This window comes from Vulpes vulpes, chromosome 8 (assembly GCF_048418805.1).
Source record: "Vulpes vulpes isolate BD-2025 chromosome 8, VulVul3, whole genome shotgun sequence".
Lineage (NCBI taxonomy): Eukaryota > Metazoa > Chordata > Mammalia > Carnivora > Canidae > Vulpes > Vulpes vulpes.
In genome coordinates this window covers 806,027-818,073 of record NC_132787.1, presented here as the reverse complement: position 1 = coordinate 818,073, position 12,047 = coordinate 806,027, and the positions used below count along the sequence as shown (strand labels likewise).

The 12,047-nt window shown below is 63.1% G+C and overlaps 1 protein-coding gene across 3 annotated transcripts in view; it reads left to right on the top strand.

Annotated features, from left to right (window-relative positions):
• Positions 1-232: 232 nt before the first annotated feature.
• The window catches only part of PDE1B (phosphodiesterase 1B), a 28,060-nt gene continuing 16,245 nt past the window's right edge, over positions 233-12,047 (top strand). Inside the window, exons 1-3 of one of the 3 annotated variants that reach the window (XM_072765121.1) lie at positions 233-351; positions 1,387-1,519; positions 2,477-2,598. In XM_072765121.1, coding sequence (XP_072621222.1) covers positions 2,489-2,598 — 110 coding nt within the window. In that variant the 5' untranslated portion in view covers positions 233-351; positions 1,387-1,519; positions 2,477-2,488. Of the gene's footprint in view, positions 352-892; positions 986-1,009; positions 1,520-2,476; positions 2,599-12,047 lie in introns of those variants that run through there. The other 2 variants (XM_072765120.1, XM_072765119.1) reach the window with 2 other exon arrangements.

The following is a 12,047-nucleotide window of genomic DNA, read 5'->3' as shown; positions in this document are numbered from 1 at the left end:
CCTCCGTGAGTTGTCAAGTACTCTCCCTCCCACCTGAGCAGGAAGCGGGAGCACAGGCCAGGCTGCAGGGTGAGGAAGCCAGAAGTTAACTTGAGCTGAGTTTGCAGCTCCGGAGAGATTGAGGAGCAGGCTCTTCTCCTGTCACTTTGGAAGGAGAGGATGGTGAGGCCGCCCCTTTAAATAGCATTCCCGTGGGAGGCACATCACATCCATCCGTCACCGCTGCCAAAGCATCATTTTTGGTCTCTATCAAACTGCCAGCTGGTTGGGAGGCTAGTGGGGTTCGGGGAGTGAGGAGGCAGGGGCTCCAAGGGGCAGGGGCAGCTCGGAAGGCACGAAGGAGAGAGACGAGTGAGGCTGGCAGAGGCAGCCTGGAAAAGCGGGGGTGGGGGGGGCAAGAGGACAGGGAGGGAACAGCCGTGGTCTTTAGAGCCTATGGATGGAGCAGGCAAATGGGGTTCCTATCTGTGAGGAGGTGGGGGAGACAGTCGGGGGATGAAAGTGCCAGAAGGATGGGGTTGAGGTCAAACACCGGGACCGGTGACTAAAGGAGAAAGAGAGCCACAGGATGGAGAAGCGCGGGGAGGAGGAGGGTGGAGGCTTGGCCCGGCTCGGCGCTGACCCTCTGTGGGACCATCACTTCCCTGGGCTCGGTTTTCCCCTTTGTTGAACGCAGGGGGCTGGGCTAGATGGACTCTAACGTGTCTTTCATGAATAACCTTTGCTTTGCTTTGGTGAATTTTCCTTTTCTTAAAATGGGGCAGGGGCTGGGGGCCCGGGGCAGCAGGGTGGGATCTGCCGCCGCGCTGACGAGGCCCGGCCCGTCGAGGTCCCCCTGGAGGTACACCTCCCGCCCCTTTTCCGCCTCTCTTAGTTTAAATATCTGCCTAATTTGGGCAGCTCCTTAACGCTGATGCTCATTTGCAATTCTTTTGTAGCTGCCAGCCCATTCTTTTCCAGTTGTTCGGGAAGGTGATTGCTCCAGGTTGGAGAGCTGGGGTGTGTGGGAGTCCGACCGGGTCTCAGCTGCAGCTTTGTCTTGGCGGGGGCTCCTCCCGGGCGAGGAGGGGAGAGCGGCTCCGAGGCACACGCCAGAGGCCCCGCGGGCCAAGTGCCGCAGGCTGTCTGCCTCTCCTGCTGCTGGCCCTGCTGTCCCCTCCGTGGGGGCCTCTGCGGGGAGCGGGTTCTGCGGGTACTGGGCCGTCCGGGGTCTGGGGTCTGAAGGCCTGCCCTGACCCGATCACCTAAGAGGCGATTCTTTTATGTTGGACGTCTTTACCCGCCACTTCGCCTCTGCTCCTCTCTCCCCGTTGCCTGGGCAGGGGGGACCCTCCCCCCGACACTTGGAATGGAGTGAATACCTTCTCCTGACCACCCTCCTTCCAGCCTCCAGTCCTCCAAGTTACAAGTCCCATCCCGGGATCCTGGATCAGAGGCCTGTGTGCGACCAGGACCTAGGGGACCGACACCTCTCGCATCTCCACTCTCCCTTCGCAGAGGATTTCCCCACCCGGCTGAGGTAGGTGGTGATGGAGGCAGGAGAGCAAGTGTGAGGGCTCCCGGGGCGCTTGGGGGCCGGGCTCGGGGGACTGGGCCGCTGGGGGAGGCCGTGCGCCCGCCCGCGCCGTGCTGGGTCCTGGGCGGCCGCGTCCGTCCCCGGTGCCCAAGGCGGACTGCGGGGCCCTGGGGCTGGGCGGGCGGCGGCGCGGGAGCCGGGAGCCGGGAGCCGGGAAGGAGCCCCCCCCCCAAGCTGTCCTGCCCCGGGGAGCGCGAGGCTGGGAAGACGGTCCCGCCCCCAGGGAGGCCGGCGGGGACCTGCGGGGCCAGCGCGTTAGGGACCCGCGGCGCGGGCGCACCTGGGGCTGGGCTCAGAGGCGGGGGCGCAAGGGGGCGCGGGGATGCGCGGGGCCGCACGGGCGCACACACCCCGGGCACACGCGCACACCCAGGCGCACACCCGGACGCGCGCACACCCGGAGACACACGGACACGCGCGCACCCAGACACGGACACGCGCGCACCCAGCCCGGGCACACGCGCGCACACCCAGGCGCACACCCAGACGCGCACACACCCCCGGGCACACACACGGACACGCGCGCACACCCAGGCGCAGAGCCAGACGCGCGCACCCAGGCGCACCCCCGCGCACCCCCTCCCTCCCACCCCTGCGTGCCCGCCCTCGGCGCCGCTCCTGCGTGAGCCCCGCGGCCCTGCGGGAGGCGCGGGGGAGGGGGATCGCCCGCAGGGGAGGGGGAGGCGGGGGAGGCGGGGCGGGGGGCGGGAGGCGGGGCGGGGGGCGGGCCGGAGCCGCAGCCGGGTGCAGCGCGCGCAGGGGCCGGAGCCGCAGCGGGGCCGCGGCCGAGCGCAGGGGCTCGGGGCCGGGGACGGGGCCGGGGCCGGGGCCGGGGACGCGGCGGGGAGGGCGGGGGCGCGGAGGGCGGAGGCTGAGCCGCGGCGCCCTGCCCCGACCCAGGCGAGGCCGAGCATGGAGCTGTCCCCGCGCAGCGCGGCCGCGATGCTGGAGCCCGACTGCCCGTGCCCCCTGGAGCTGAAGTCGGCCCCGGGCAAGAAGATGTGGATCAAGCTGCGGTCGCTGTGAGTCCCGGCGCGCGGGGAGGGGCCGGCGGGGCCGGGGCGGGGGGGGGGCACCTCGCACACTCGGGGGCAGGTCACCCCGGGCGCCGCCACCTGTGCGGGCTCGCGCGGGGCTGCCGCTGACTCACACGCACCCGTGTCCAGGCCGTGCGGACGCCGGTGCACACCACACGCGTGTGCGCGAGGGCCGCGGGGCGCTCGGTGTGCGGAGCGCACAGCTGCAGCGGAGCGCGCGGGGATGCTCGGGCCAACCTGTGGGTCCCCAGTGTCCGCTGGCACCGGGGGTTCTGCCCCCTGCGCCTGACGGGGTGGGGACGGGTGGGGACGGGGTGGGGACCGGGTGCTCCGGGGCTGGACCCCGTGGGCAGCCGGGATCTGGACGAGGTCCCCGGGAGCTGGGCGCTGGGGAGGGACCTTGGCTGACAGGCCGGGCGACGTCAAAACCCTTCTGTGGCTGTAGGGTCTCCCAGGGATCTCCAAGCACCTTTAGGCATCTTCTCTTGTTGTTGCAGGAGGAGGGCATGGGGGGGGCGGATGACGGGTAAACAGGCCACCGAGGGACTCAGGTACCCCATAGTCCCGTCCCAGGGGACGGAAGCAACTTTTCTTTCTGTTCCCCAGAGAGGGAGACGAGTGGGTCACAGTCAACCCATGCAGCACGTTCACCTCCCGGGGAGCCGCCATCCAGGAACCTCCGCAGTCTGTGGATTCTTAATCAGACAAGGAGGGAAGGTGCCCGTCCCCCTGATGCGACTCCCAGCAGTCCCGGGAAAGAGGCTGTAGGGGTTCAGGGAGGCACTGCAGGAACCACAGCCCCGAAACCCAGTTCCTCCCCATCATCCTGAAGAGTGAGCACTGAAGCTCTCCGTGTCTGGGTCCCGGTGGAGGGAGACAGGTGGCAGGAGACGACGCATAGATGCTCACGACTGTTTTGTTTTTAAAATGCTTCGCCCGTGCTAGTAAGATGACGCCCGGCCATTGGGCGGGTGGGTCTGCTTAGCGAGGCCTTAGGGACGACCAGGCCCCGGTGGGCAACGAGGCTCGGCATCCAAATTGTGCTTCTCGGTTCCTGTCCTTTGCTGCCTCCAGCCAATGCAATTTGCCGGGCTCTGTGAAGCGCAGCCTTGGAATGAGTTCTGGGGTGAAGAAATGGAAAGCCGGATTGAATTGATTTTTGTTGGGAGGAGCACTGAGCGATTCTTGACGGGGAAAAACGATGCTCTGTTAATGGTAACGAAGCTTGGGGCGGGTGACAGGTAAGGAAGTGGTGGAAAGGCAAAGAAGGGAGCTCGGGGATTATAAATGAGAGAATTCAAGGTGTCCCAGGGATGCGCCCCGGCCCCTGGCCCCCGGCCCCGGCCCTCGGCCTATCCTTTCCTTGCCTCCATTCCAGGTAATGAGTGGGCCCTGCAAGGGCAGGTTTGTGCCTGTTTCACTGCCTCCCATACCTTTCTAGCCAAAAGTCTCTCCTGGAAGCAAATTCCCATTTCTTCCTTCAGTATGAGAAGTGCTCAATGGCGAGAGAAGAGGATCCCCAGAGGAGACGTTGAAACCCAGGGAAAGAAGGGAGTAGAGGCAGCTGCCCCTACGCAGTGCGTTAGCTGAGATGTCCTTACCGGAGATGGGGCTGGACAGGGGTCACTAAGCTTACGGACTGAATTATTCCGGCCTCCCCTTACTTTAGCTGTCTGGTCCTTAAGTGCTAGCTGCATGTAATAACTCACGCAGAGAAGTCTCATTTCCATGTTATTAATCCGCACGAATAGATTCTCAATCTCACTTTCCCAAACTGGACAAAGATTTTGATATCAGGGTAGATCCCTAGTTGATGGATTACTGGGTTGGGCCGTTTGAATATTGGGGAGGCCTTAGTGAGGGGATGGGGGACGGATGCCATTATCTCATGGCTGGGTACTGAGTAGAACGAAGACGTGCACATAAAGGCCTCGATTCCCCTACACGACATCTCCTATCTCCCCGCCCCCCCAACAATCCTTTTAATCTCTAATCTGGGGCATCTAATCTAGCTCGTCTCCAGGGAGCCTGGGTCTGGTGCTTTTGCCTCTGGTTAAAAAGCCCATATTAATATAAGTTGTAGGGCAGTTTCTTCTTGGGGAGGGCATCCAGGAATCCTGTTTCCCACAGTAGGACTCGGCCAAAGATTCATTCAGAATCTGGAGCATATGAGCTGAGGAGTCTCTAGCTATGGGATGTCGCCTCTACCTAGCAGGAAAATCTTCCTACCTAAGCAGACTCGTAAGTGGGGGCGTGAGAGAGGCTGGGCTAGGGAGTCTGGAGACGATGGGGTGAGCAGAACGAGCATTTCGAACCCTCAGATGAAGGATTTAACCGGGCTGCCTACGCTGCTCTGAGACCGAGGGCTTTGAGGGGTGTAGGGGAGGCTCTGCAGCGCGGGGCTTTCTGTGTCTTCTGTGAATCAAGAAAATCTGCAAACAGAGATTGGCTCGCCGTCCTTAGCTCATTCATTCACTCAGCATCTAGTAGCCGGGTCCTCCTGAGGCTCAGGCGGTGAGCTGGAGGCTGGGGTATGCTGGTGGGCCTCGTAGGCCCCGTCCTGCTCCTGTGGGGTATATGGTCTGGTTCAGGTCCGACAAGCGGAGTAGGAGTGGACAAGGCTCCCTGTTCCTCTCTTTGCTACATCCATCCAAGCCGTAAAACTCTCCCTCTATCATTCCTGCCTAATCTTTTCCTTTGGCGGAGTGGGCTGGGGGCTTCACACGCACGGGAATCCTTTCTCCCAGGATGCCACAAGCATCACCTTCTTCCCCCTGCCCCAGTTTCTCCTGGAATTTTACAGACAGAACTCCCCTTTCCTCTGGGGTGGTGCGCACAGTCCCTTCCTCTCTCCTCTCCTCACATGGTACTCAGGACTCCCGAGTGGCTGGGCCACTTGTCCCAAGCTGTGGCTCAAGGTCATTACAGCTGAGCGCGAGCAAGGGCCCAGCTGGGGATTATTTTGGCTCGTCTTTGTTTTAACCGAGTCTAGTGCGGAACCTGAAACGGAACAGGCACTCGAGAAACGCCGTTTCTCACAAAGGGGTGAGCAAATGACTTCACGGTCACCCGTGTATATGACGGAGCCCAGGTGTGGCTCTGATTCTGCGGTGCACGTGCTCCTGTTCGTGGGCGGAGGGGGGCGGGTCGCAGGGGATGGGGGGAAATGGAAGAAAAGGAGGCCACGTTGCCTTCTGAGAGGCTGATGTTCAAGAGGGACCGGGTCTGAGGACTCAGGCCGGAGCCTGGAGCTGAAGGAGTTGCAGAGAGGACACGCAGCCGTTACGTGGACGTGTGCACGACGCGCGTCAGGATGAGACCATGAATGCCTGGCGTGTACCCATACGTGTGTGGGTGAAGGCCGGCGTGCGGCAGGGGGGGGGGGGGGACAGCTTGCGGCCTCGGAGCTCCGTGACGACATCTCGGTGTTCAGGCTTATGAATGGCACGTGAGGGGAGGCCTGCGCGCACCCGGGCACCTGAGCCCGTCCTGTGCGTGGACGAGAGGATGTGCGTGGCCCTGTGTGTGGACTCCGACTTCATGTTCCCACGTCTTGGAGCCACGGAGTGTGTCCGAGTCTCAGTTCCTCACTGGATGCCTCGCGTATGAGAGCGAGTCTTAAATGATAAAGTCTAGAGTGTCTTCCGCACCCGAGACCTTGCTCCCTGGGAGGTGGGGTGGGGGGAGGGAATGAGAGGCTCGGAGGGGAGACCGATAAAGACCAAGAGGCAGGGCTGTCGACTGCCCAACAGATTTGGGGCCTGGCGTCTGGGCCACCACTCTGGGGAGTCCCGTTGACCGGGCGCCGTCTGGAGGGGCGGGGCGGGTGTCTGCGCCTGGAGAGCGGAAGGCGGAGGGGGGGCTACCTGCAAAGGATGTGCACTGAGGTCGGAGGAAAAAGGAAGGACTTGCCCCTGTCACCCCTTTACGCGGTGGTCAGACCCCAGGGGAGAGGGCGGCTGCAGCTCTAGGCCCTGGTGGGCGCGGGGAGCCCAGGGGCTGCCACTGGTGAATCCGGGAACGTCGGAGAAACTGTCCTCTGGCATCGATCCCGAGTGTCTGGGCCTTGGGGGGGACATGAGCAGGGATGCCGCATGCTGCTTTAGAGAATCTCGAAAGTCCCTTAGAACCCAAACCCAAACGTCATTTTGTTGGCCCAGAAGCCCCAGGAGGCCAGTTAGAAAGACCGAGAGAGGAAACTCCACCGTGGAGGTTGCACTTGTCACTTTTGCCGGGAGGCAGGTGAGGTGGCTCGAGGTGGGTCGCACTGGCCCTGGGAGGCCCGCGGGTGAGGGAGAGGGAGAGGGAGAGGCTGGACTTCCCTGGAGCCCTGCACCTGCCCGCGGTCCAGGGAGCTCCTGAAGTCAATGAGGTGAGCGGCGTCGCCTACCTGTCGCCTACCTTCCCCTCGTTTCTGGCCGCTCCCCTGGGGTGGAGGAGCGGGGACCCTTGAAGCGCATCTTTCCCTCTCCTTTGAGTCTCTCCAGGAATCGTGGAGGGTTTGTTTCCCGCCTCTCTGCTCCCTCTGCTTTCCCGTCTCTGGTTTTTCTTGCACCCTTGCTCCCCGTCCCTCTCCTCTGTTCCCATCTTTCCCTGCTGGGCTGCAGTTGCTCTTCTCTCGTCCCACTTCCTCCCTCCCTATTCCTTTGGACGTGGCCTCTCTGGCCTTCCCTGCTCCCACCCCGCACCCCTTTCTCAGCTTGGCCTGGAGCCGGGAAATGCCTGGGGCCTCCGCCCCCACCCCACGTGTGATGCTGGCAGCACAGGGTGAGGCACAGGGTGTCTGCGACCCCCCGGAGGATTCTTTCTGCAAGGCCTTTGTTTTGCCTTCTCGGTGACCTCACCTCCCAGCCGCCCTGGGGAGGAAGCCAAGTCATTGCCTTCTGCTCTCTGGGGGCTCGTCTTCTCAGGTGCGGAAGCTGGGTAGCTATTTTCCAGCTCAGGATAGCAGCAGAGGAAAAGGGACAAAACCAGGGCAGCAGGTGGGGTGCAGGTGAGGTCCCCGAGAGACTGGGAGTTGTCCCAGATAATGAGATGGTCCCCTCCGGGAGGAAGACGTAAGGGTCCTGGGGAACTGGGAGGGCACCGGGGGGCTGACTGGGGCAAAGATCGGAATCGAGGGGGAAGGAGGCTCCTGGGAAGGGGAAGGGAAGCGAGTGAGTTGTTGTCCTCCGTGCAGTGCAGGGGGTCCCTGCTGGCCCTGCTCTTGCGGCTCTGTCCCGAGCCCCCCCATCCCGCACCTGCTCCTCTCCCCTGCGCTCCCGCTGCATCTGTGTGGCTCTGGGAAGGAAACATCAGGTTCGGATTCTGCGTCAGCATCCCAGACCTGGCCCGAGTCCACCGAGGGAGCTGTGACGGGGTCGTGGCGGGGGGAAGGGCAGGGTGGGGCCTGGGGGGGCCTGGGGGCCCTGGGGCTGGAGGAGAGCTGGGAAGGGGTGCTGCAGGTGGTGCTGCTGGGCGCAGCCGGGTTCCTGGGCCGGTGGATTCCGCAGCTGCAGAGAAGTCAGCTTTGCCAACAGCTACTGTGGCTGCAGTGGCAGGATCAGGCTGCCAGCTGGCGTTGGCCCCGAGCGGTGTTGGGAAGGGAGCTCGGCCTCCAGGGGGCTTCGTGGTTCTCCCGCGGGCAGGACCTGGGGGTAGAGCAGCGTCTTCTTCATCAGCCCTTGGTGTCGGTGCAGCACCCCCCAGCTCTCCATGCCCACCGCCTTTGGAAACTTCTGGGGCCTGGGCTGAGCGAGCACACGTGCCAGCAGTGTTGCCAGGCTCCCTGAACGCTCACTGTGTCTCTGCTAAGCAGGAGCTTTAGAAATTCCAGCCCTAAAGAAATATCATAAATCAGAGTGCACCAGATTCACCCTAAAGACATCTTTGTCCTGCCCTTTTTTTTTTTTTTGAGTTGCCAAGAAAATTTCCTGTCGTTTTAATTGCAGCAAGATGGAGTAAAGATAGACATGCAGGAAAAAAAAAAAAAAAAAAAAAGAAAAAAAAGATAGACATGCGGGAGAACTTCCTGAAAAGTTCACGGAGGTTAGAACGTGACCTTCCTCTGGTGAGGGAGAAAGCCGCCCTCCTCCCTTTAGCGTCAGGGTAGGGGCGAGTTGGGCAGGCAGCGAGCTAGTCAGAGAGGGTGACCTTGCCCCCGGCAGCCGACCCCGACATCCGACATCTGACAGGCTAGCAGAGGGGGAAGGTGCTGCCCAGGGACGGCTGGTCGGGTGGGGCCAGGGCTGGGGCCCGCCTGCCGCCTGCACACGCTTGTGCGGCTCCCGCCACACCTGCCGCCAGTCCCCCAAGCTTCCCCTCCCTCTCCCGTCCCAGGCCGCCTCCAGCACCTGCTGGGCCCCTGGACGCCCGAGTCCGCTGGAGCATGTGCTGGGTGCGCTTTGGAGGCCGGTCGGGGTCGGCGGTCGGGGTCGGTGGTCGGTGGTTGGGGTCGGGGTCGGGGTCGGCGGTCGGGGGGCGGCAGTTAAGGAGCAGGGGGGAGCAGAGCAGGGAGGGGGCGTGGGGACGCGGGAGCCCGAGGGACCTCTTCTGCGCTGTGTCCTGGGGCCCTCCTCTGTCCCCAGCCTCCCCTGGACTTTCTTGCCCCCCCCAGTCCCTCCCTCTCGTAAGGGCTCAGGTCTAAGGCTGAGGGACTCTGGGTGTGGGCCAGGGGCCGGGATATCTGGGGTCCGCAGTCCGGATGAGGCTCAAGCTGTTTGGCCGACCCTGTTCCTCACTGGGCCGTTGCTAGGGCAGCTTCTGGGCGGGCAGGGTGGGGGGAGCCAGCCACCCCCCCACCTCGCCGCCGTCCTTCCCAGGCCCTCTCCGGCTCTCTCAGGTCTCCCCTCTTTCCCTCTCTGCCCCCTTGTCCCTGCGGCCCCCTCCTCTCCCTGTGCTCTCCCCGTTTCTGTCCTTCCCACCCGTCCTCCATCCCCCACCGCCCCCCTCTGTCCGGGCCTCCCCCCCCCCCCCCCCCCCCCCCCCCCGCCCATGGCGCCCCGGCTCTGCCACCAGGGGGGCTATTTTTAATTCTGGAGCCACCCCCGCCACGGTGCCCAGCCAGCTGCCAGAAGGGAGGCTGCCCGCATAGCAGTGGGAAGCAGGGGGTGAGGGGAGCGGCGGGGCCGGGCAGGGGGAGGGCGTTCTGGGGGCTCTGCGCGTCCCCCCTCCTTCCACTGCCCCGTGGCCGCTGTGGGATAAGGAGCCAGGGATGAGCCCTAGACATCCGGAGAGGTGGCGGCAGGGTCACCGGGGCGCTTCCACCCCAGAGGTCCTGGGTACGAGTGTTCACGGAGGACCCGCCGTTTGCTGAGCGGACTAGTTGGACTAGGAGTCAGCTGTGGCATTGACGCTTCGCTTCATGGCTCCCAAGGGGCTCTCGTGCGACCTCGGCAGGTCCTTGTGTGCATTCTGTGAGGCACATACTATTTTCCCATTTCATAGACAAGGAAATGGGCTCCGCGCGTCCTGCCCAGGGTCACACATGATGATAAAGTCTAGGCAAAAGTCTTCTGATTTTATTTATTTTTTATTTTTTAAAGATTTTATTTATTTATTCATGAGAGACACAGAGAGAGGCAGAGACACAGGCAGAGGGAGAAGCAGGCTCCCTGCAGGGAGCCCGACGGGGGACTCGATCCAGGGACCCCGGGGTCACGCCCTGGACCAAAGGCAGACGCTCAGTCGCTGAGCCCCGCAGGCGTCCCAAGTCTTCTGATTTTAGTTCATGTCCTCTTTCCCCTGGATTTAGGTGATTTCTTTGGTTCTTTCGATTTCTGAGATTTTGGCACCTTGAGATCAGCTGGTGAATCCCTTCCCCAACCGCTCCCCTCCACCCCACTCCCACGTACACCCCACTACCACCCCTGTCCTGCACCGTCCTGCTCTGACCAGAGGCGGGGTCACCTATCCCCACTCCTGTCCTTCAGGGCACTTGGGGGATGCTGGGCCTGGGCCTGGGCCTGGGCCTGGGCCTGAGGCATCATGGTCGTGCTCCTTGCTATTTTTAAACTAGATTTTTAGGCTAAAGGCAAACCCATGCTGGACTCTGCTGGGGTCACCCCACGTCCGCCCCGCCTCCCACCCCGGCTGGGACACAAGTGTGGTGTGTGTGTATGCGCGGGTGAGTGGCTGTGAGCGAGACTGTTTTCCCCAGGAAGGGCTAGTGGCCGGCCGGTTTCCTTTCTTGTTAGGGACGGTTAATAACGGTCATAGGCTGGGGTGGGCTCGTATGGGGTGCACGCTCGTATGGGGACGATGCAACGCGTATTGTGTGGGGTGACGGGGCGAGCCGTCGTTTGTCCAGCCGGCTCTGGGTTCTGTTGGGCAGGAGGGCAGAGGGATGGACAAGGTATCATCTCCCTCCAAGGCTTCTCTAGTCTAAGACGTCTCCGCTTGCCGTGGGTGGGTTGAGGTTAGTGCCTGCTTGAGGTGGGGGGGCCTGGACTGAGGGCCTGGAGTGAGCCGAGGGAGGGGGGCGGCCCTGGCTCCTGATTGTTGGCGTCTCAGGCTGTGCAGGCCGTGCAGGCCACTGGCCCCCCCCCCCCCCCCCCCGCGCACTCCTCCCCTCTCCCCAGCCCTCCAGGCAGGCGTGGCCACCAACAGGCCTTGGGCTTGTCCCTCACCCCCCACCCCGGGGCTCTGACTCTGGGCCTAGTCCTTTTTCTCTAAAAACACTACCGTGTGTGTGTGTGTGTGTGTGTGTGTGTGTGTGTGGTGGGAGCGCTGAGAACATGAGAGGGGCGCAGGGGGGGGCTTCCTGTCTTCCCAGACCTGCAGCGGCCCCGCTTCGTGGCTACAGGAGTTCACTGGAGAACGACTTGTGGATGTTTAACCTCCGCTCCTGCCGCTCCTGCCGCTGCTGTCGGAGCCCACTTCCACTTGTCCCGGGTCGCGGGGAGGCTGAGAAACAGCAGGTTCCCGAACTTCATTTGTTTATCATCCTTCACGGCTTTGGCACAGCGACAAGCTTTTTAAATTTCTCTCCGCTTTTCGGGGACGGCAGTGGGGAGGAAGACTTCCCGTCGTAAAATCCTGGCTCTTGGTCTGTTTCTTCTCTTCCCCCTTTCTCCTGTCACCCCCCCAATCCCCCCGCCCCCCCTGCCCCCCCTCCCGTCCACACCCTCCTGTCTGCACCCTCCTGTCTGCACCCTCACGTCTGTACCCTCCTGGCCGGACCTTCCCAGCCTGACCCTCCGGGACCCTCCCATCTGCACCCTCCCGGCTGGACCCTCCTGTCTGCACCCTCCTGTCTGCACCCTCCCGGCTGGACCCTCCTGTCTGCACCCTCCTGTCTGGCACCCTCCTGGCCTGGACCCTCCCATCTGCATCCTCCCGGCTGGACCCTCCCATCTGCACCCTCAAGTCTGCACCCTCCCGGCTGGACCCTCCTGTCTGCACCCTCCTGTCTGGCACCCTCCTGGCCTGGACCCTCCCATCTGCACCCTCCGGGC